We start from the raw sequence: 20,906 nt of genomic DNA, 5'->3' as shown, positions 1-20,906 counted from the left end.
ATGAGTTTTCCTCCGAGTATGGAAGTTTACAGTTTTCGCTGTTTAAACCATGAACTTAAACAAAAATCAAATCCTGAAAAAAATTGAAACAACTGGGAAATATGAACATTTATCTTATTTATCTTACAAAAAAAGTTTGACAACCACAGATTGTATCTCAACTAATATAATTGAAACAAATTGAATTCTTTAAATTTAAATTTCTTTAAATAAATTTCCAACTATGACGGATTGATTTAGTTAAATTTAGGGTTTTTCAGTTTGTAGAACAACTAATTTAACAGATTATTCATAATCTGGATTTTATAAAGTAATAAATCTTCACCGAACAAATACATAAATGCTGCATATTTACAAAATAATGTAACAGAAACATCGACAATATCTAAAAATTCAACAAAAATATAACAACGTTCCCGGAAATAGTCCTGCGGACGATGACGTCACGTCGGAAGTGGATATCGGCATGATCCTGAAGTCATAACTAAAAAAAATAGTAAATAGTAATTAAAAACTATTACAGAAAAGTTTTCACATATCGTTATTTGATCTTAACGGATCGAGACTTTGATGTAATCTGCTAGTTTTAGCTGTAATCCTATTTTCGATTTCACTTTAACGCGCCTCTACCGAACTTCACGCGCAGGAGTCACGGCTCCATTCCTCCAATAGCAGCATTGCTTTCCATAATGAACCAATCAGCGTCGCGCAGCGTCTACAGCTCGAGCATCAAGTTAGTTTGATCCCGGTGTGAAACCGTGTAGTCACTGCGGGGAGCTAACAGCTAACTGCCAACAAGAGCCGGATTATAATCTCATTTGTCACAAGTTACATTCCTGATTCTGTCGGAATTAGAAACACAAACAGCCTCACGATGGTAAGAACATCACGCATGAGATTAAAGTCTGTAAATGAGTTCGTTAGACTGACTGATGCTAATGCTAAGGCTAGTAAAGCTAGCTCCCGTAGAGTTCCACAATGGAGAATTTAAACGTTTTAATTTAATCATTTTAAATTCTGTTCTCCAGGCGAGGCTGTTTTAGGAGAAGCTTCACTTCACGCTTTGTTTATTTGTGTGTAAACTGCTGAGCTCATGCTAACTTAGCCACATCCGAGCTAGCTGAGTGCAAACCTTCAGATTAAACATTAAATCGATTTTCCACAGGGAATAGTTAGAATATATAATGAGGGGAAGTTTATCAAAATACTTTATAGTGAGAGGAACTTTATCAAAATACTTTATGACGAGGAACACTTTATTAAGATACTCCAGCTATTAACATCACACAGGTTGATTTTCTGAACTTTTTCAGAAGAGAAACTCTTTGATCGTCACTAAAATATACTCTTGATATTGATTGATTCTTAATATGAGTTAGTATTCTACTGCAGCTTCTGGCAGATGCATATTTCCTCTCAGTACATGTAATGATTCTCTATTGACGTGGGGATGTAAATGGTTAGTTCCTTTTAATGTTGAAGCCTGAAATATTGAAGATTATCCTAAGATAACTGAGTGAACGTCTTTTTGACACGTTTGGATTCTTCACATCTTTCATATGTCAGATTTATTCCTGCAGCCAGTAATCTGATCCTGAACTAAAAACTGATATTTAGAATGTGTGTGCTATGATTGTTGTTAACGTTAACTTGTGACCAGTTCCAGTTCGGTTTTGTAATTGTCCTTTGTTGTATTTCTGTTTCAGATTGTGTTTTATTGAGTTGTCTTTACATTTTTGTCTTTTATGTAAAAAGTCAGATTATCAAGAACAGCTCAAAAAGTTCCCTCTGGCATTAATAAAGCATTAGATTTTATTCTATTCTATTCTATTCGAAAGCAGATCAGCTCAATAATGTAAGATGCAGTTAAATGTCAACTCATTTGTTTCTCCTGTAGAACATTTGACATATTTTCTGACTTCTTTTAGATTCAAATGTTAAATTAACTGCACATTTACAGAGAATCAAAGTGGTTAATAAGTTTAATTTACTGCTGTTTGTGGTGCTTTCTCTTTTATAGTCTTTTCTTTAGCGAGAAACATTGAGATTCACTTGAATCTCAATTCTATATTGATAGTTTATTTTATAGCCACGATCAGCAGAAACTGATCACATCGAGTGTCCCTGATTTCTGATGTTTTTTCAACCAATTTGACCTGAGCTCAGTTTTTTTACGCTTCCAGTCCATCATGTCCTACAACGGGGGGGCCGTCATGGCCATGCGGGGGAAGAACTGCGTGGCCATCGCAGCCGACCGGCGCTTCGGTATCCAGGCTCAGATGGTGACCACAGACTTCCAGAAGGTTTTCCCCATGGGGGAGCGGCTGTACATCGGGCTGGCTGGGCTGGCCACCGACGTCCAGACTGTGTACGTGTTTCTCCTTTAACCACTCGTCTGTCTCTCCTCTAACACTCTGCAGTGTCACTTCTCCTCAGAAAGACACTCAATTAATGTGGCACCAAATAACTCAGTGGAGAGATGAGTGAAGATTCATGACAGAGTGTGAGTTTACTCCGTGGAAGCCAAACACTGCCTGTGTTCAGTCCTTCCGGCGAGCGCACCGAGCAGCGTGCTTCTAGCAGATGTATACTTTCTCTCAGTACATGTAATGATTCTCTATTTACCGAACAGACCGTTTCAGCTCTGACTCGCACTTTACTTAATGTTTTGTCTCGTCTCCGTCCACACGAGACAAAACCATCTTATTTTCTTCCTTTTGTTCTTCAAAAGTTTCCCATCCACACGTGAAACATCTGCATCCACACGACACCAAGGAAACTACTTAACATGATGTAGTGCATATGCCAGGCCTATAGGTGGTGCTGTAAGAAAACAGAGAAATCGACAAATCCATTATTTCGCCTTATTAAAGCGACGAGCATCAGTAGCTTCTGCCGCTCCATCTGGAGCAGGTAGTCCGCCATTGTTAAGTGACGTCACGAGGGTTGCGGGGTTATCGGGTCGAGAGGCGGGGCGATGACGTCATCGTTTTCAGCTAATGTGCATCTTGTCCGTCCACAAGTCAAAGCTGAGGCGGCGTTTTCTCATTTTTCCGCTCTGGAACCTGTTTTTTAAAAAAAAAAAACAGTTCTTGGTCTCCTAAAACGCTGCGCCGTGTGGATGATCGGACAAAAACAATGGTTACATGGAACTGTGTTGCCGTGGTGATGGCGCCTCGTTTCACGCTACTGTAGAAGGAATCATTTCTCTGTTGGAGCGACTTTCAGCTGTATTATTTAATATTTTCAGTTTTTCTTGTTCCTCATTTTGCCTATGCGCTTCCTGTTTCCTTCTTAAAAAGCAATGAAGTGAGATGTAATCGATCCTGTTGATGTTTAGGTATTGATATTATTGATCTTATAGATCAGGGGTATACAACTCCAGGCTTCGGGGGCAGTAGTCCTGCATGTTTTTCTCTGTTTCAAAACGCCTCGATCTGATGTTGATGACATCATCAAGCTTGTAAAAAAGCCCAATAACGAGCAATCAGGTGTGTTGAGAGAGCTGAAACGTGCTGCTCACGGGGTCCTGAGGTGAGCGCTCCTGTTCTACATGTTATTGATCGTAGTAACTCCTCATGTAACGTGTGTTCAGAGCGCAGAGGCTCAAATTCCGACTGAACCTGTACGAGCTGAAGGAGGGACGTCAGATCAAACCCAAGACCTTCATGAGCATGGTGTCCAACCTGCTGTACGAGAGGAGGTAGGTCACGCACGCACACACACACCCACACAAACACACACACACACACGCAGCTGACCCGGTCTCCTCCCGGCAGGTTCGGACCGTACTACATCGAGCCCGTCATCGCCGGACTGGACCCCAAAACCCTGGAGCCCTTCATCTGCTCCCTGGACCTGATCGGCTGCCCCATGGTGACGGAGGACTTCGTCGTGAGCGGAACCTGCTCGGAGCAGATGTACGGCATGTGCGAGTCTCTGTGGGAGCCCGACATGGTCAGTACCAGAACCACAACCACAACATACCACAACTGCTGCACCTCCACCACGACGCATTATTCACGTCTTTGTGTTCAGTAACGGATCATATCACCAGTAACAGGAAGTGAAACCACAGCTGATTCCTTCAACATGGAAACATGAGAAACCTTATCTATTGATCTTCAATCACAACATCTAATCAGAAGAATTAAAAAAAAAACAACTTTATTCCTCCATGAGGGGCAATCAGATTACAGATTATCTGGAGTGTGGGCCTGCTGCCAGTCAGTGAGTCGCTGCTGTGGAGGTGAAAGAAAGCGTCAAAATATATTTGCACATGAGGACACGGTGATTTTGCACATTTCCTCATGTGGTGGTTGATTGAAGGCGGAGCTGTAACAGTCTGATAATCGGATTAAAAACAATCAGTAATTTGACTGAAGCTTGAAGAGTTGAAGTATTTGTCTTTTCTTCGAATTATAAAAAGTCAAACTCAAATGAAGTCAAATGAAAAAGTCACATGAGAATATTTCATAACGTCATCTTTTACTGTCGTTTTAACTGGATGGAGGCTAAAATTAATCTGATTACTAATCTAATTACCTTCGCCAACAAAAGTTAGGTGAAATCTTAACTTTGTGTTGAAACGTCCTGTGGTTGACCTTTGACCTGCAGGAGCCTGACGATCTGTTCGAGACGATCTCTCAGGCGATGCTGAACGCGGTGGACCGAGACGCCGTGTCGGGGATGGGAGTCGTCGTTCACGTTATGTAAGTAAACACAACCGCTTGTGGTCAGTTCAGAAGTGATCGGGTTATTGATCGACCTCTTTTTATTCCGTCACAGTGAGAAAGACAAGGTCACCACACGAACCCTGAAGGCCCGGATGGACTAACACCGTCGCCTCACACACCTTTTCTATCGAATGTCTTTTTCTTCCTGTGTTGCTCAATAAATAAAGGTTCAAACCATCAACTCCACTTGTTTGTTGGTCATTCAGTGATCCTACTGTAGGTGGCAGCAGTGAGTCTGTCTTCATGACTAATTAAATCAAGTTCAGCCTTTTAACCCTTGTATGGTGTTCGGGTCTGTGGGACCCACTTTAATTTTTTTTCAAAAGAAAAACATACTGTTAATTAATTCTGTAAACTGAGAACTATTGGCCTTGGCTCATTTTCTGTGAAGATCATATACCAGAACAAATTTTTAATGTCCACATACTGTACACCCCCCCCCCCCCCCCCCCCCCCCCTACACATTTATATTACATACAGGGTGTCCGGGTCCACTGGACCCAGGGCTAAGAAAAGTGTGGAAATTGAAGGTTCTATGTACCCTTTTCTCATCCTGTGTGTGTGTGTGTGTGTGTGTGTGTGTTGTAAATTTCACCCTCTTGTCTTCTGGGAACCAATCTCGCTGCCCTTTTAGACAGTACGGTATAAAGTTCTGGGCTACCCATGACGCCACTTCCTCCTTGGAACCTACAAGGTTCTACAGGGAAACTCATGAGTACCCTACACAGGGACAGGAGAAGGTGTGGCCAGTAGCATCAAAAATCAATATTCTTTGACATACTGGATGTTGTTAAATGTTTTGTCATCTGGATGTACTGAACCCAGAGTGAGACCGAGAGAAACTCCAGATGCCTCGTTCTCAAGGAACTGGGGAAGGTGTGGCCAGGCCTCAAATCCAGAGAAAACATCTTCCCAGAACTCTACCTGTGCAGAAACCAAGAGGAGTATTCAGGAGGAGATTGCTGGTGCCTCACCTGCTACAGAACGTACTACTTAGCATCTCCTCAACCCCAACCTCTGGATTCCCGGTCCCTGGTTCTCCTACCTGTAGCCCCCCTGTCTCTGACACCCCCATGGAGCTTCCCCGTCCTTCTCCTTCAGTTGTGTGGCTCTCCCTCTAGTCTCCCCCTCCAGTGTCCCTTTTCTATAGTGTCTTATATTTAATTTAATTTGTGTAGAAATGATTGAATCCAGACGAGCAAAACAAGATAAAACTCCCTTTAATATGTAATGAATCATTTTCAAGTAACCTTTCCTCGTCTAACGTCTGTCGGTAACAAAACAATACTGTATACAAACACAAAGTTGCTACATTAATGTAAACAAGATATAAAAATGATCCTTACGGTAATAAAACGATTCCCCTTTTTCACGTGGAAGTTTCCTCCACCGAGCTCAAACTTTCAAACTATTCACAAACAATATGGCAACAGAACATTCAAACACTTTTCTTTTTTTCTTTTTTGTGGTTTTGCCGTTTGACGCTCAGTTCAGTTGTTTGTCGGACTCACGTCAGCCATGCATCTTCATATTGCATCAATACACCGTTAATATTCACGTGTTCGTCCAACCGCCGGGTTTTACTGGTGAGAAGAGTTCGTCATGCAAACTGACTGTGTGTGTGTGTGTGTGTGTGTGTGTGTGTGTTAATGTAGAACATGAGAGGAACTGAAGACACTAAGACAGAAGCTGACACTCATTCAAGGCTTTAGTGAGACAGTTTCCGTGCTGGCGTGAGGAGGAACCGGGGTTGGGGGGGGGTAGAACCGGGGGGAGTCCAGCTGAGGGTGGAGGTACAATGGGCCGTGAGGTGGGAGCAGGACTCCTGGTCTCCAGGACGCCGGCCTAGGATAAGATGTTGGACATAAACTCGTAGAAGCGTTTGGAGTACTGCTCTGGGTTCACCGTGGAGATCTCGGCTCCGGCCTGCAGAGCAAAGGATTGTGGGAAATGAAGTTAAAATCAAACTGAAGGACTTTAAAAGTTCACATCTGACCGTTTGATCTGAACCGGAGTCTCTTGGGAGACGAGAACACGAACACCTCCTCTGAACCGGAGTCACAAGAGATCTCTGGTCCCCGTGAAAACCTCCGTCTCACTTCCTTTACAAAGGATCTTTCTAGCGGCCGGGTGAGAGGACATGACGTCGTACGCAATGCATTCTGGGTAGCAAACAAAGCTAACAAAGCAATTTAGAAGAATTTGACATCGAAAGAAAAAGTACATCTGGAATTCAGACGTGGAGTAGTGAGGAAGAAGGAGAGAGAAAGGATTAGTGAAAAAGGCACTTATGGATATCTGGTCTGAAGACTAAATGTCGCGGTTGTTTGTGGCTACCCATTAGCCACGAGCTAACTAGCCTAGCCACCACGGGCTAAAATGCAGTGGGACTTTTGGTCTGGACCAATCAGTGAGCCGGGATTCTTCTTTACGTCCTCACTGGTCAGTGTTTGTTTCAGGTGACGGCGCCTCCAAACCAAATTGCGAGACATTGTCCAGATGGTGTGAACGCCCCCTGAACCAAGTGAAGGTGCTCCTCCCTCCCAAGAGTACCGAGTCCCGGACTATCCCAATGTGAAAGGGCCCCCAGGTAAAATCCACTTCATGTGTTCAGGTGTGAACGTTCCCTGAACTCTGGTCCACCTGAAGACCTGGGTCCTGGTTCACCATCTGCAGACTGAGCGACGTGACGTAGAGCGCAGTGCATTCTGGGTAGTAAACAAACTAATGCCCTATTCACATGAGATTAGGATTACCTGGGGATCACTGGTAATTTGTAATTATTTCAAAGGACGTCTGTGGTCGTGATCCCGTGCGAATGCGCCATGTCGACCATATTTGTCCGAACACTGAAGTCCTGCGATGATACTCGGTCTCGACCAGCAGCGCCGGTAATCTGAGTCTCATGAGGGGCTTCATGTGATAATCTGGGTCTCATGAGGGGCTTCATGTGATAATCTGAGTCTCATGAAAAGTTTAATCTGATAATCCGAGTCTCATGAGTAGATTAATATAATTGAGTCTCATGAGGGGTTTCATGCAATAATCTGGGTCTCATGAGTTTAACTTTATAATCTCAGTTTTATGAGGAGTTTAATCCGAGTCTCATGAGGAGTTTAACCTGACAATCTGAGTCTCATGAGGGGTTTCATGTGATAATCTGGGTCTCATGAGTTTAACCTAATTATTCTGAGTTCTATGAGGAGTTTAATCCGAGTCTCATGAGGAGATTCAGGTGATAATCTGAGTCTCATGAGGAGATTCAGGTGATAATCTGAGTCTCATGAGGACACTCACCCCGTGTTTCACAGTTTTGGCAGCGTGTGCAGCTTTCTTCTTGGCGTCGTAGTGCGTCAGGATGTCGATGATTGCCATGAAGTAAACTTCCTTCTTCACAGCACCTGAGACACAAACAATAAGTTCTAACGAAACAACAACAAACAGCAGCAGCGTGTCGACGTCGTTATTGATTCTTATCAGCTCGAAGCTTCTGCAGGAATGTCAAAGTTTTTATTGTTTAATCTGATCAAACACATTTTATAATGTTCTACTACTTCTCATTAAACCGACTGAATCAAAGCATCTTAATTAATATTCTTTCAATGAGAGATTGGATAAGTCACTGTCCTGGGGCGGGGTTGTGTGTGTGTGTGTGTGTGTGTGTGTGTGTGTGTGTGTGTGTGTGTGTGTGTGTGTGTGTGTGTGTGTGTGTGTGTGACTCACTGTCGTGGCTCTTGATTGCGTAAACGTCCACGGACGGGTCGAAGTCTCCGGGGCTGAAGAAGCCCCCACAGTTCAGAGGGTTTCCGGGGCTGTCGGGTGGAGTCCCGAAGGAGCCCGTCAAGACGCCTCCACCCAGACCGTCGCTCTCGTACTCCTCCTCCTCCCCCACACCCTCCACCTCCATCTCCTCCTGCTCCGCCCGCTCCACGTCATGGATCCCCACCAGGAGGCTGTAGTCCATGATCTTCAGGGTGGCCAGGAACTGTGGGGGGGGGTGGGGGGGGGGGGACAGCTCATCTTTACTAAGGGTGTTGAATTTAATCGTTTCTACGATGCATCGCGATGCGGACGTGGGCGATTCTGCATCGATGCAGTGAGAAAACAAACAATAACATTCGTGATGTTTTTGGATTTTCTGGCAGAGGAAGTTAAAAAATGTTGACATCAGAGGAAGAAGTAGAGAGGAAGACTCTGGTATCTGGTCTGAAGACTACATCACGGTTGATAGTGGACAACCATTGGCCACCACCAGCTAAAGGGCGGGACTTCCTGTTTGGGTCGGGACCAAACAATGAGCCGTTTCTTGCTTTTCCTCCTCTGGTTGGTGTTTGTTTCAGACGATGGCGCCCAGAACCAGCAGCTGTGGTCACGGTGTGGCGTCGCCCCGGTGAATCGATCATCTCTCCAGACCAGTTGAAGGGGTGACAGTTCTCAGTAGAACGCACACAAACACAATGTTCCTCACCTCCACGTCTCGTTTTAACTTCTCCAGAAAGTATTTCTTGTTGTCGTCTCCGATCGGCAGCTTCTGACCGTCATTCAGGAAGTCGTTGTCTTTAAACGTAGGGAGTTCTTTAGCCTGGAGAGAGAGAAGGTTTAATCCAACAGCCACACATCGTACAGCACTAACATCCACAATATAGAGCATCTTCCTCCACTAACATCCACAATATAGAGCATCTTCCTCCACTAACATCCACAATATAGAGCATCTTCCTCCACTAACATCCAGATTACAGAGCATCTCCTCCTCTAACATATGGATTATAGAGCATCTTCCTCCTCTAACATCCAGATTATAGAGCATCTTCCTCCTCTAACAGATGTGTTCAAGTGACAGAATATCAGATGCTCCATTTTCATACCAACAAATGTTAAATGAAACCAATGACAGACAGACAGACAGACAGACAGACAGACAGACAGACAGACAGACAGACAGACAGACAGACAGACAGACAGACCTTCTCCTTGTCGCTGGCCTCCCTGGACACCGTGGACCCCTGCGGAGCAGCAGAGGGAAAACAGGAGATGGAGTTCAGAACCAGACTGAGTCGGTGTGTGAAAATCAGACTGAGGCAGGACAGGATGAACCTTTATTCACTGTGTATTCACTAACCCTAACCTTAACCCTAACCCTAACCCTAACCTTAACCCTAATCTTAACCCTAACCTTAACCCTAATCTTAACCCTAACCTTAACCCTAACCTTAACCTTAACCCTAATCTTAACCCTAACCTTAACCCTAACCTTAACCTTAACCCTAACCTTAACCCTAACCTTAACCCTAACCTTAACCCTAACCCTAACCCTAACCTTAACCCTAACCTTAACCCTAACCTTAACCCTAACCCTAACCTTAACTCTAACCTTAACCCTAACCCTCAAAAACACCTCCATTTAGTATAACTTCATAAAAGTGACAACCTTTGACCTTTGACCTTTTCCCGTGTTGCTTGCCCATGTTAATATCACTATCACACTCAACAATCACAACCTAGTGCACGAGGAGCAGAAATAAGAGAAATCTGAACTTTTCAATGGTGATTCGGTTTGAGATGCACCAACACAAGTCAATCAATCAATGATCGGTTTGACAGGTGATTAACAGGTATGGATTGAGATCACTAACTTACTGTGGGACTGAGTTTAAAGAGAAAAGTCTTTTTGAATCAAGTAGCTTCAGTCTGTTACTGACTCAGGATTCCATCTGTCCAACAGAAGACGTGTTACTGACACAGAAAAACGCTTTTAAGAACCTGTGAACCTTCAGGTGGCCGCACGCGCTGGTACCGAACAGGGACTAGTTTAGTGCGTCGGCACGCCGTACCTTCAGGTCGTACTTGCGGTGAACCGTCAGGCGATGACTGAAAACATTCCGGGTCACCACCATGTACGTCTCCACCCCGTCCACCGTCAGCCGGTACATTCCCAGGAACTGAGGGAGCAGAGTGTTCCCGTGACACTCCACGATAAACTACACACACACACACACACACACACACACACACACACACACACACACACACACACACACACACACACACACACACACACACACACACACACACACACACACACACACACACACACACACACACACACACACACACACACACACGCCTCAGCATTACCTTCATTGGTTTTTTCCATTGTAATCAACTCGTGGTCATATGATTGGGGGCGGAGCTTCTACCTGGTGATATTTCTTCAGGATGTTGTGCATCTCTGCGATGTCCTCGCTGGAGACGGTTTTGATAACGAAGCGGTGGTCGTAGCTGGACAGGAAGCGGTTGCCGAAGCGCCCCTGAGTGTCGCTGTTGAGCGGCGCGCTCCTCGTCAGGGAGTTCTGCAGAACAAACACAGGCGTCACAAACCTCCTCGATCAGATTCTACTTTTTCAAATCACTGCAGGATCCGTCAACTCCTCTAATCCACCTGCAGTCACGTTCAACCAATCTGTATGAATTCCTTCTGACTGAGGGATCACATTGAGCACTGAATGGATTAATCAGACTGGTGTTTAATCCCACTCAATCAATCCCATGATGCTTTGCATCCAGAGGTTTGACTCGTCCAGCAGAACCACTCTGTGTGTCGACCGTCTGATCAGGTTATTTCTCGGTGAACTGGCTCCTGGTGAGGTCAGAAAGCTCCGACAGGGGGAAGTGACGTGAGGAAGCGTTTCACTGACTGACGGGAGCATCTCAACATGGCCGCCGCAGGCCTCTCCTCACCTGGTAGTCCTGGTCGTCGATGCAGAACCTCTCCCTGAGGTTCCTGAACACCATGGGACAGTACTCTTTAAACTTAAAGCGACTCGGCAGGTTTTCTCTGAAAGCAGAACCAGAATGAGGAAGAGGATGAGGAGGGACTGACCACGAGACAACAAGCAGATCAAGCATCACCTTGTCACTCATGTTCACTAAGAGAACTTGTTAAAAGCACAATTTATATGACTGAACCCCCCCACCCCCCTCCCCCCCCAGTATTCAGTGTGTGTCGGGGCTGCAGGGCTTCAGACGTACTTGTTAAATAGGTGGTTGTCCACTTTGATCTTACTGTAGGCTTTAAAGTCATCTGGCATCAGCATAACTGGTACAGGCACATTATTTAACTCGTTAATCTAAGGGAAAGAGGTGGGGGGGGGGGGGGGGTAGAGGGGGGTAGAGATGAGAGAAGTACAAACAGATGATCTCCACATAAACAGATTGCTTAACTATGTCTGAACAGAACCGTCAGTCCGTGACGGACTGGACCTGGTCTGATCTGCTGAACTTTAACATCCATGATGATGAAGGTGGCGAGACAGCGAGAAGCCAGAGACTGACCACTGTTCTGTCTCCGTCCTGTCTCCGTCCTGTCTCCGTCAGCTGTCCAGCTTCACTTCAACACAACACTGTTTATTCTCGCTGCACATGGACAAGATGCGTTTCTTCACTTTGATGATTTTAAACTGTCATGAATCAGTTCAGGTGGACAGTTATTAAGTATGCAGTATAATCTCACACACACACACACACACACACACACACACACACACACACACACACACACACACACACACACACACACACACACACACACACACACACACACACACACAGGTCCTCACCGTGTGGTTGACCCCCCACATCAGCACGCTGAGGATGGGCTCGCTGGCTCGGAACAGTTTGACCTTCTGACCTATGAAGTGCTTCTTCTTGGTCTTGGTCTTGCTCGCGCTGCCCGCCACCGCCACCGCCGTCGCCGTCGCGGTGCTGGTGCAGGTGGACATGTTCCTCCGTTCGGGAGGCTCCGGTTCACGGCCAGGCGCTGCTCGCTGCTCGCACACGTTCTGCTAACACTGCGGGGGTTCCGGGGAGGGTCTACAGGTGCATGGTGGTCGTGGTGCTCCGGGTGGGTGACGGTGAGACTCAGCGGTGGAGCATGGTGCTTCTCCTCCGAGCAGGCCGCGGCCAAGAGCGGGCAGCAGCTAGCCGGCCATCGGGGGGCTCCAGCGGCTCCTCCGGGCTTCTCTGGCCGGCTCCTCGACGTGTCCCCGCGGCTGGACGCCTGGGACCAGCAGCAGCTGCGGTCCTCTCGTCCTGGAGGCCGGTAATCCGTCCGGAGTCAGTCCTGAAGCGGATTGTTGTCAATTCTACAACCAGCTCCCGATGGGCTCTCCTCAAGATGGCGCGAGCGGCGCTCCTGGGGCCGAAGCGCCCCCTGCAGGCCACCAGGGAAACTGCAGGTGGCAATGAGAACTGCAGGCCGCAGCTCCTCCTGCAGGCCTCCAGGAGAACTGCAAGCTGCATTTCCTCCTGCAAGGCACAGCTCCTCCTGCAGGCCACCAGGGGAACTGCAGTCCGCAGGCCCTCGTTCAAGGGTCGGCATCCTTCAACACACAAAAGCTGTTCCAGTACGTGTCGGAGCGGGGCGGGGCGGGAGGTTATGGTACAGCAAAGCGCACCCAGGCCCGACTCTGTCACGTGGTCCCACCACAGAAAGTACGGTAAAAATGTAGGCGGGGTTGTGAACGACTCGGAGATGCGTCCAGCGAAGAACATGGAAGCGTCCGGCGGCCGTCCGAGTTGTTCTCTGTGACTCAGGTTAAACTGGCAGCGTCCAGTTCCTGTTGAATCTCCTCCTGGTACTGAGAGGAGCGTCTGTATCTCGTTAAAACACAGTGATGTGTCATGCACCGACGTTTCAATAAACCCAGTTACCAAATCAACCAGTGAGCGCAAAGCGGCGTATATTAATAACAATGGAGGGTTTACTGCCGGTGAAATAGTTAAATATTGCGGCCAAGTCGAGAGTGACGATCCTCACTACCGATCAGCTGACGGCTGCGTTGTCGCTCCTCCTCCTCACAGACCCGTTCCTCGGTGCCCGGTACCTCAAGGGAGGGGTTGTGGAAAATCGGGGTTCTTTCCGTACCATCCACAACTTTTCAATCGGACCACATGAAAACCCGGCCCGGCCCGCGACAGAAAGTGTGGTGGATCTGTGCCTAAAGAGCCATTTGGACTCGTTTCCCACTGAATAAAACACACTGGGAGCCGGTACATGACGTTACATGCCCGCGTCGTTCACTCCACTTACACCACTCTCTATAGTGGGACCGCGCAACACAGTTGGTTCTGGGTGCACTTTGCCTTACAAGTACCGACCAGGCCCGGCCCGCTCCGGGATGAACTGCAGCGGGACCGAGGCTCAAGCAGCCGCAGCAGAGGGACGAAAGAGCCACATGCGGCTCTGGAGCCGGGGGTTGTCGACGCCTGCCCTGGTTCTTCCTGTATAAAAAGATTCCTTGTACAGGGCTCTTTCAACACGTTCACATGGTCTCGTGGCTCCACAATCATTGTATTCAAAGGTTATTACCCCAAATCCAGCTTCTCCTTGATTCTCCTCCATTTGAATATTGGATCACAGGAGCTGCATTCAGAATCTGCTGTGTCTGTGTGAGCTGGACTGGCTCCACCCACACATGCCCATCTTAGGAAGAGGAGGAAGTACTTCGTCTTGTGGTGCCATGTGCCAGAGCAGAGCTGTGGGAGGGTCAAAAGGAGGGCCTACCTTGATTTGGATTGGTTAAACCCCAGAGGACCCTATATAGGGTTTGATTTCTGAATCACCGCATATTATTTAAAAACTGTAACAAGAGAGATGATAGATTTTCTTCACCTCAGAGGCGTCGTTCCAGGTATGGGGACGACGTGCTACTGTAAATGAAAGCTTGGATTTTTCTTGCCATAAAATGAGCCTTTTAATGGCTTCATGTGAAAGAGAACGTTTATTTTTGATGTAGGTTGCTATTGGAAACGGCTGCAGAGCAGCGTTCTATCGTTCTACACCTCCATTCCTCCATGTTGAAGCTTTTGATTCAAACACGTCCAGAAATAAAGTGAAAGGAGCAGAAAGTCACTATGAAATACCCAAATGGTGAAAAATAAACCCCAAAGCTCATTTATTTATGGTAAAGAGGGAATACGTGAGAATGAGATCCTCTCTTTTTGGACCAAGGAGAGTTTAACACGTCTGTATTTAACATGCTTTAGTTAGAAAACACCAACATCTAATGTGCTCCGTATCATTTTGATCTCAAAGCTCCAGAACAGCAAATATGACGGGATGGAGGCGACACCGGTGAAACAATCTAATACGAGAGAACGAGATAGTAACTCTGTGTCTCCAGTTATTAAATCGAGGTTACTACTTATTATCTCATTCCCACACGTTATTATAATTATTTTTTCTCTTGCCACTCTGGGGCTCCGTAGAGGCGTAACTCTTCATTAGAGTATTGACCTCTATCAAAGTTAAGTCCACGGTTCACCCTGTCCTTCCTTTGTTGAACTGGTATCATGAACGGCATGGTGAGAGTTAACCACTGGTAACAAGTTAGCGGAGGTCCGGAGGTGCGTTAACTTTAACGTCAAGATTAACACCCGGTTAAAGTTAACTGAGTTTTGAACAAGATAACTGGGCTGTTAAAGTTGACGGTTAAATATATTTAACGGCTGGTTCAACGATAACCCAGTTTTGAACAACCGGGCCCTGGTCAGAAAGGACAAAGCAGAATCTACCTTCTACATGTGACAGTCGGGGTCGTGGACGTCTGGAGGCTGGAGAGGTGGAATCAGGATCAGCTGATGTGTCCCTGAGCACGACCTCTGACCCCCACCAGCTCCCAGGGCACGACCTTTGAGCATTGTGATAGACCTCCACCACACCCTAGAGACAGGGGGGTCAGTGTAAGAGTGTGATTAGTTTAGGTACAAGCTGTAAAATGTTTTAATTTAATTTGTGACGAACACGTGATTTTTTTTTTTTTCATTTCCTCATAACTGCTGATGTTTCGTGTTGAAACGATGAAGGACTCTCCGCTGGACTTCTGCTGGAAATTCTATTTCTAACCGTCGCTGCACTGTGTCACCTCTCCTCAACAAAACATCAAACAGCTGCAACGTGACACCGTGAGCGTCCAGAGTGACGAGCTCAGAGATTCAAGCTGCTTTACAACTGCTCTACGTCTATATTTACACCCTCTCTACACTGGCAGCTGCTCTACATCTATAGCTGCTCTACCGCTGCTCTTCTTCGGCAGCTGCTCTACATCTACAACTGCTCTACTGCTGCTCTACAGGCATTAAGAAAATAAAGGAGGAAGTCAATGTCGTGTAAACGAGTGTCCGCAGAGGGAAGAGAGAATGGAGGTCAGCACAGACTGAAGAGAGCTGCAGGAGATGATAAAGAAATACTCCTTAAATCACAAAGGATCACTTCCATCCATCATCCATCATCCATCCATCCATCCATCCATCATCCATCATCCATCCATCCATCCATCCATCATCCATCCATCATCCATCATCCATCATCCATCATCCATCCATCCATCATCCATCCATCCATCCATCCATCATCCATCCATCCATCCATCCATCCATCATCCATCCATCCATCCATCCATCCATCCATCCATCCATCCATCCATCCATCCATCCATCCATCCATCCATCATCATCCATCCATCCATCCATCCATCCATCCATCATCCACCCATCCATCCATCATCCACCCATCCATCCATCCATCCATCCATCCATCCATCCATCCACCCATCCATCCATCCATCCATCCATCCATCCATCATCCACCCATCCATCCATCCATCCATCCATCCATCATCATCCATCCATCCATCCATCCATCCATCCATCCATCATCCACCCATCCATCCATCATCCACCCATCCATCCATCCATCCATCCATCCATCCATCCATCCATCCATCCATGCATCCATCCATCCGTCCATCCATCCATCCATCTGTCTACAGTCTAACATCTGTGTCTGAGTGACGGTGCTGGAAGCCTCCAGTCTCTCATGGACGATCCACTGCATCCACTGTCCAGCAGCGTCTCCAGGCAAAGGAGCAGCTTCAGTGACCGGCTGCTGTCGGTGTCCTGCTCCACTGACAGACTGAGGAAGTCCTTCCTCCCCCCTGCCTGTAAACACACACACACACACACACACACACACACACACACACACACACACACACACACACACACACACACACACACACACACACACACACACACACTCTCTCTCTCCTCCGCTGCTGCTTTGATTGATTTGAGATTGTGATTTAAATTCAGGCTCATGTAGAGGGTACTGAAATCCAGTTAGAGTATGTAGAGCTTTGAGCGGTCCCAAAACACTTGACATTGTTAGTCACATTCACCAATTCACACACCAGGCAGGTGGGCACATGGGTGAACAGGTGGAGTTAGGAATCAAACCTGCAACCTTCCACTCTGCCAACCGGGCCATGCCGCTCCAAGCAATTCAATATGAATGTTCTGAGCTGGTTTTTAAGTTTGGATTTAAAGTACTGAACTCTATTTGGATTTGGCTGATTCAAGATATTAGGTTCTGAACTTTGAGTTTGAGCTGGTTGTTCAGAGGATTTGATTTTGTCTTGAACTTAATTCCATTGGACTGGTTTGAGACTATAATTGATTAATGTTCAGACCGGTTCTGATGTGATCTGGACTAGTTTGAAGGAACTTTCAGGCTATTTCTGGACATATTTTGAACTAATTTGGATTTTTGAACAGTTTTTTTATTGAACTGGTTTCATCATCAATAAGTGGAGTCATTTGAGACTAAGTAGGAAGTTAGCTTGAACTGAATTAAGATTTAGATGCGTTTGGACTTGGTTTGAGACTAATGTGGTTCTGGTTTGATTCTAGTTGCTTTCAGACCAAGATCAGATCAATTTATATTTTGGGAGACAAAGTGGAGACCTGATTGATCCTGGAGGAAACAGAACAATGGTTTACTACACATATTAGATCAAATACAGATGGAATAGTCAAAATACAGTAAAATACCATAACCCAGAGTGATGAGCAGGAATGATTCACTGCAGAGTCAGCAAAACCTGACGCTTATAAATGTTTAGTAAACAGAACGAAACCATGTGATGATCTGACAAGTCAAGAATTCTGATTGAAGGCTCTTAATGGCTTTAATAATATGTATGTAAAGTGCTATAGCTTTGTGTTTTAGGGGGGGGGGGGGGCTGCTCAGACTCCAGATACCCTGTTCGGAGAGGGGTGGGGGGGGGCTGTAGATACCCTGTTTGCCCCGTGAACAGGCGACAAAATAATACCACGTGATCCAAAATGGGCAGTCCTCTGACGGGGCTGAAAAAAGCCATTTTCTGGCGCTGCTGCAAATTCAGTCCAAGTCCAAATAATTCCGGGGAGCGAGGCTGCGAGCAGAGAGAGACCTGGATGTGTGATCAGGTATGACCGGAGCGGCCGGAGCGGCTTTTTACCGGGACGCCGCGCGCCGCCGCGCCGCTTTGCGGGGCGCACGGAGCGCACGGTGTCACGTTACAGCCTCTTGTTCCAGACTGCAGCCTGTCAGTGAATGTAAGATGGCTGCTTTGTGTAGCACTGAGTCGTCCTGCGGCTCTCCGCGGCCGCTCCGGGCCCCAGACTGCCTGCAGTCGGTTCACCGAGATGCGGCGACCGGAGGCGGCCGCTCGGGCCGCGGAGCTCCGCAACATGGAGACGCTCTTTGTTGCTCCGCGGCTCGAGGACGCGCGATGAGGCCACGCAGGGTCGTTCAGTGGTCGGACTGCTGCCTGCCTGCACGCAGCTCTGCACCAGGACCAGAACCAGAACCACGTTAAAGCAGCTTCACACCTAGAACGAGCTGCAGACATTCTCTCTCTCTCTCTCTCTCTCTCTCTCTCTCTCTCTCTCTCTCTCTGTCTCTCTCTCTCTCTAGCATTGTGCACCTTTGCGAGGCTGCTGCGTGCGCGCACCGTGCACGCACGCAGCATTAAAGCCCGGCTTGTGGTTCTGTTCCTACAGATCAGTCCAGATGGAGAAAATGCAGCCGAACCGGATCAAAATCACAGATGTGAATCCACACCTCACGTGCCCGCTGTGCGCCGGATACCTGATCGATGCCACGACCATCGTAGAGTGTCTGCACTCCTGTAAGTCCCCCACCACACACACACACACACACACACACACACACACACACACACACACACACACACACACACACACACACACACACACACACACACAAACGATGTTCTGGACCTCTGGACAGATCGTCCAGTGAAGACAGGTAACACACGTTACCAGCGACTCTGCGTCCCGCCTCCAAAAGTGTGTGCATGTTAAAGCTTCAGGTGGACTCTGAGTCTCTGTCCAGAGGTCAGACGTCACAGGACAGACTGTGTCACACAGATTTTTAATGTTTTGGCTTGTCCCGGTCCAGACGAGACAAAACTATCTGTTTTTCTCCCCGTCCACACAGGGAACATCTGCATCCACATGCCACCTTGAAAACCACTCACAATGGTGTAATACATATGCCAGGCCTGTAGGTGGCGCTCCAACGCTGCAACAGAAACACACCAAAAACGGAAAAATCGACCACTCAAACATCTGGCCTTATTAAAGGTACCAGCAGCTTCTGCAGCTCAACCTGGTGCATGTAGTCTGCCATTGTTGTTGTTGTAAAGTGACGTCATGAAGATGGTTGCAAGGTCACCAGGTTGAGAGGTGGGGCGATGATGTCACGGAGGGGGTTGCGGGGTTACCGGGTCATGAAGAGGGCTCTCTGCTGCAGCGTCCGCCAGGCGCCGATTTTAGGCCCATCTTTAAGGATCACAACATTTCCTTCTGTTCTCTTATAGTATTGGTTCAGGTTTACCGTATTTCCCAGACTATGTGTTCTTTCATAGTTTGGTTGGTCCTGCGCCTTATGATGAGGTGTGATTTATATATCTAAATATATAACATGTATAACACAGCTGGTGACCGCCTGTCCTGTTCTGAACGCACAGCGATTTAAACTCTTTTCCACCGAGATGATCCAACATGAAGCCGACTTCATCAGTCAGCCGTTAGCATAGCCATCGGCATCAGCCGGCTGTTGGACGGCGTGAGGAGAGCAGCCCGGCCTGTTGCAGGATGGCTGCGGAGGCGGGGGCGGGGGCGGACACCATGCGTGGACAGAAGCCCGACCATCCGTCTGGTCCGGCCCACGGTGCAGACACCGTGACTGGGCCCGGCGGGTCCATGCTGGGTATGGACATCGATCAGCTGGTTAGCTTAGCAACCTCAGGAGAACTGGTCAGGAGAAATCACACTTCACAGTGGCGCCGGCGTGTTGTGGAGATGGACCCAACTCGCCACAGATGGTCGTTTTCAAATGGAAAACCAACCGGCAGATTAAATGTCTGTTCTTGGGTTTGGGTTTTGTGAAATACATTTCTAAATAAATGGACTTATAGTCCAATGCGACTGGTACCGTATAGTTCCCAATAGAAGAGCACCATTTAATGGAAGAGCACCCCCCTTTTTCAAAGATGTGATGTGCACGAAGAACAAACCTCACTAAATAAAATATGATTCTACTCGGGTTGGGTTGTAGGCGGGCCGGCAGAGGGAGGCGGGTTGGCAGTGACGACTCTGGACGCACGCCGGGCCTTTCCCACGGATATTTCCTTCCAAACACTGACTTCATGTTTTTTACCTCTTCCATGACGCATGTTTTGACTGATGCAACGTGTACTCCAGAGCCTCCGATAGTCCAGAAAATACGGTACTTTGTTGTTGGACCTGAAGCTGCAGGTTGATGCTGCCATGACTCTGCGATCTGGAGGATCTAGCGACTCTTGATCCTCTGGAAATCTAGAATCCTCCTCAAAACATCTGGTGGAGATTCTTCAGTCTTTTAGTCCCTATGTTGTGATCATGTCGTTAGACGACGGCTCTAGGCCTGTGGCGATAATCAATAAATCAATTAATTGCACGATAATTAAAAATGAGCTGGATCAGTTTTCCGGGCTGGAGAATGTTTCATTGACCAAAGACGTCACTGAGCGGCGCTCATTCTGGTGTTAGTGAGCGGCTCTCATTCTGGTGTTAGTGAGCGGCTCTCACTCTGGTGTTAGTGAGCGGCTCTCATTCTGGTGTTTGTGAGCGGCTCTCATTCTGGTGTTGGTGAGCGGCTCTCATTCTGGTGTTAGTGAGCGGCTCTCATTCTGGTGTTGGTGAGCGGCTCTCATTCTGGTGTTAGTGAGCGGCTCTCATTCTGGTGTTAGTGAGCGGCTCTCATTCTGGTGTTGGTGAGCG

At 47.2% G+C, this 20,906-nt stretch overlaps 3 protein-coding genes across 4 annotated transcripts in view; 2 read left to right on the top strand and 1 right to left on the bottom strand.

Annotated features, from left to right (window-relative positions):
- The first annotated feature begins 429 nt into the window (after window positions 1–429).
- Window positions 430–4,917, top strand: psmb3 (proteasome 20S subunit beta 3). Its single transcript, XM_080463055.1, has 6 exons — window positions 430–877; window positions 2,184–2,368; window positions 3,596–3,703; window positions 3,780–3,957; window positions 4,618–4,712; window positions 4,789–4,917. Exons 1-6 carry the CDS (start codon window positions 875–877, stop codon window positions 4,835–4,837), a joined length of 618 nt encoding a protein of 205 aa, XP_080319181.1. The 5' UTR covers window positions 430–874; the 3' UTR covers window positions 4,838–4,917.
- Window positions 4,918–5,940: 1,023 nt separating this feature from the next.
- On the bottom strand, window positions 5,941–12,949 carry LOC308109677 (phosphatidylinositol 5-phosphate 4-kinase type-2 beta-like). The gene is made up of 10 exons (XM_080463430.1): window positions 12,356–12,949; window positions 11,769–11,866; window positions 11,478–11,574; window positions 10,937–11,089; window positions 10,571–10,717; window positions 9,704–9,742; window positions 9,205–9,318; window positions 8,460–8,721; window positions 8,034–8,137; window positions 5,941–6,662 (listed from the first exon to the last, which is right to left on the bottom strand). Exons 1-10 carry the CDS (start codon window positions 12,515–12,517, stop codon window positions 6,582–6,584), a joined length of 1,257 nt encoding a protein of 418 aa, XP_080319556.1. The 5' UTR covers window positions 12,518–12,949; the 3' UTR covers window positions 5,941–6,581.
- A 4,946-nt stretch (window positions 12,950–17,895) lies between these two features.
- LOC308110276 (polycomb group RING finger protein 2-like) overlaps window positions 17,896–20,906 on the top strand; it is a 10,211-nt gene continuing 7,200 nt past the window's right edge. The window contains exons 1-2 of one of the 2 annotated variants that reach the window (XM_080464477.1): window positions 17,896–18,044; window positions 18,621–18,748. In XM_080464477.1, the coding sequence (XP_080320603.1) occupies window positions 18,631–18,748 (118 nt within the window). In that variant the 5' untranslated portion in view covers window positions 17,896–18,044; window positions 18,621–18,630. The remainder of the gene's footprint in view (window positions 18,045–18,620; window positions 18,749–20,906) is intronic. The other variant, XM_080464478.1, reaches the window with a different exon arrangement.

Source organism: Lipophrys pholis (genome assembly GCF_963383615.2).
Source record: "Lipophrys pholis genome assembly, chromosome: 5".
NCBI classification, from domain to species: Eukaryota; Metazoa; Chordata; class Actinopteri; order Blenniiformes; family Blenniidae; genus Lipophrys; species Lipophrys pholis.
The sequence above is the reverse complement of the archived record's forward strand: the minus strand, read 5'-3'. Positions and strand labels throughout refer to the sequence as shown.